This window comes from Trachymyrmex cornetzi, unplaced genomic scaffold (genome assembly GCF_001594075.2).
Source record: "Trachymyrmex cornetzi isolate Tcor2-1 unplaced genomic scaffold, Tcor1.1 scaffold64, whole genome shotgun sequence".
Classification (NCBI taxonomy): domain Eukaryota; kingdom Metazoa; phylum Arthropoda; class Insecta; order Hymenoptera; family Formicidae; genus Trachymyrmex; species Trachymyrmex cornetzi.
In genome coordinates this window covers 289570-291534 of record NW_017299959.1, presented here as the reverse complement: position 1 = coordinate 291534, position 1965 = coordinate 289570, and the positions used below count along the sequence as shown (strand labels likewise).

The following is a 1965-nucleotide window of genomic DNA, read 5'->3' as shown; positions in this document are numbered from 1 at the left end:
TGATTCCGGCCGGGATCGAACTGGCGACCTTCTGCGTGTAAAGCAGACGTGATAACCGCTACACCACGGAACCTGATGACGATACTTCTCTTAAATAAGATTATAAAGCACTAAATGTACCAAAATGTTAACATATGATATATTAATAATAAATAATCAAATAATGAGTTGATGACGACATTATTGCCCGGGAAAAAAAATTTTATATATAATTATATAAAATAATATAAAAATATATGTAATTGTATATAATTATGTATATTTATATATAATTATGTGTATAAACTTACATATATAAAATTATATATAATTTTATATAATTATATATAAAATTTTTTTTTCCTGGTGTGTGCAATGTGTATTTAGAAATAAACAAAAATTCGTATGTATTAACAAATAATTAAATATACAATAATCGAAAATTAAAATATAATATCTATTTTAAAAAGATTAGAATAAATATTTTATAATAAAAAATACCAATAATTCAATAGTCAATAATATTGTTACATACAATATAATACGTTCAAAATTCAAAATAAAATATTAATTAGAGAAATTAAGAACTAGGTCAATTACTGATAGCTGAAAATATGATTTTAAAATAAATTGGAGGACAATTAATAATTAACACACGCTGTTTTATTTATACACATATTAAGCGTATTATTCATATAAATTATTGTATACATAAAAACGTCAGTCTGTACAGTACAGAAGAGGTTAAAAGTGTTACATATAAAGTCCATAATCATGCTATAAATACACGATAAAAATCTCCTACTTCTTGAATTATGCATAAATCGAACCTCGCATTAAATTACACTTCTCGTGTTCTTAATTAATTACTAATTATGTAAAAAATTATATAATTACGAGACAATAGTGTGATGAAATTTACTGGCCTATTTGAAACAAACTGGGCCGACTTTGAAGCCGAAAGCTTGTTGTGGTAATCCGTAATCGACTGGATAAAAATCGATCAGCGGTAGCTGTTGTAACTTGCTGGTGCGAATTAAGAACACGGTCTCCTTACGACTTCGGCTCTTGCACTCGTCCGCGATGAGGTGAGGCCTGATATTGTTGTACGAAAATTCGTCCCCGTTGTCGCCGAGTAATCGCAGTGAGAGATTGTAATTGCGATTCTCGCCATCGTACCAAGCAACGCTGTTCGTGCACGTATACGTAAAATTCTGATAAGCTTCTTGACTAAGTAGACGTAGGAAGTTCATCTGCACAACTCCGATTGTCTCATAACTTATCTGGAAAATATGATCAATTTCCTCCGATAAAATTCATAATTCACAACTCTAGACTTTGTAATTTTATTCATTTCTTTATCGAAGTTTTTCGATAATATTACAAGAAGTACGTCTCAAACGCAGTATTTAACTGATACTTTTAAGAATGATAATAAAAAAATCGTAGGAATAATTAATTGAAATAATATTGAAAAAAATGGAAATTTTATCGATCTTACTCTAAATCCTCCACGTAGATGCGAGTACCAGTCGGTTTTATTATTTTCTTTTCTCCACGGTATGCTCGGCATGTGACTACTGTGAATGTCTGGAAAGATGCAAGTTTCGCCCATGTTCGTGATATTACAAATCACACTAATAGCGTCGTCTGGCATGCCCAAATTTGGATCGATCCAGTACCAACCTATTTAATAAAGCATAATAAAATCTTTAGTCTCTCTCTCTTTCTCTCTTTCTAAAAGAGCCAAATTTTATACAAAATGAAAGAATAAAATTCATGTCTCAGACAAAGTTTTACATATTTAAATATTACTGAAATATCGATAAAATTTAACAAAATTCATGATATCTATTAAGAATATTTAAGGAGGTTGTAAGGGCATAAAACATATATTAATATTTTCGCTTTAAACAAACTACATACATGTGAAAGTTGTGTTCATAACATTCTGGTTTTATTGAGCAACACATTTTTATAGGTTAT

General features: G+C 29.4%; 1 protein-coding gene and 1 non-coding gene across 2 annotated transcripts in view; both read right to left on the bottom strand.

The window, feature by feature from the left end:
* TRNAV-UAC (transfer RNA valine (anticodon UAC)) lies at window positions 1-73 on the bottom strand. The gene has a single exon. It is a non-coding gene; the product is annotated as a tRNA-Val (tRNA).
* A 664-nt stretch (window positions 74-737) lies between these two features.
* The window catches only part of LOC108766884 (collagen alpha-1(XI) chain), a 9727-nt gene continuing 8499 nt past the window's right edge, over window positions 738-1965 (bottom strand). The window contains exons 17-18 of the mRNA XM_018516433.1: window positions 1481-1665; window positions 738-1262 (exon numbers count right to left, since the gene is read on the bottom strand). Of these exons, the coding sequence (XP_018371935.1) occupies window positions 906-1262; window positions 1481-1665 (542 nt within the window). The 3' untranslated portion in view covers window positions 738-905. The remainder of the gene's footprint in view (window positions 1263-1480; window positions 1666-1965) is intronic.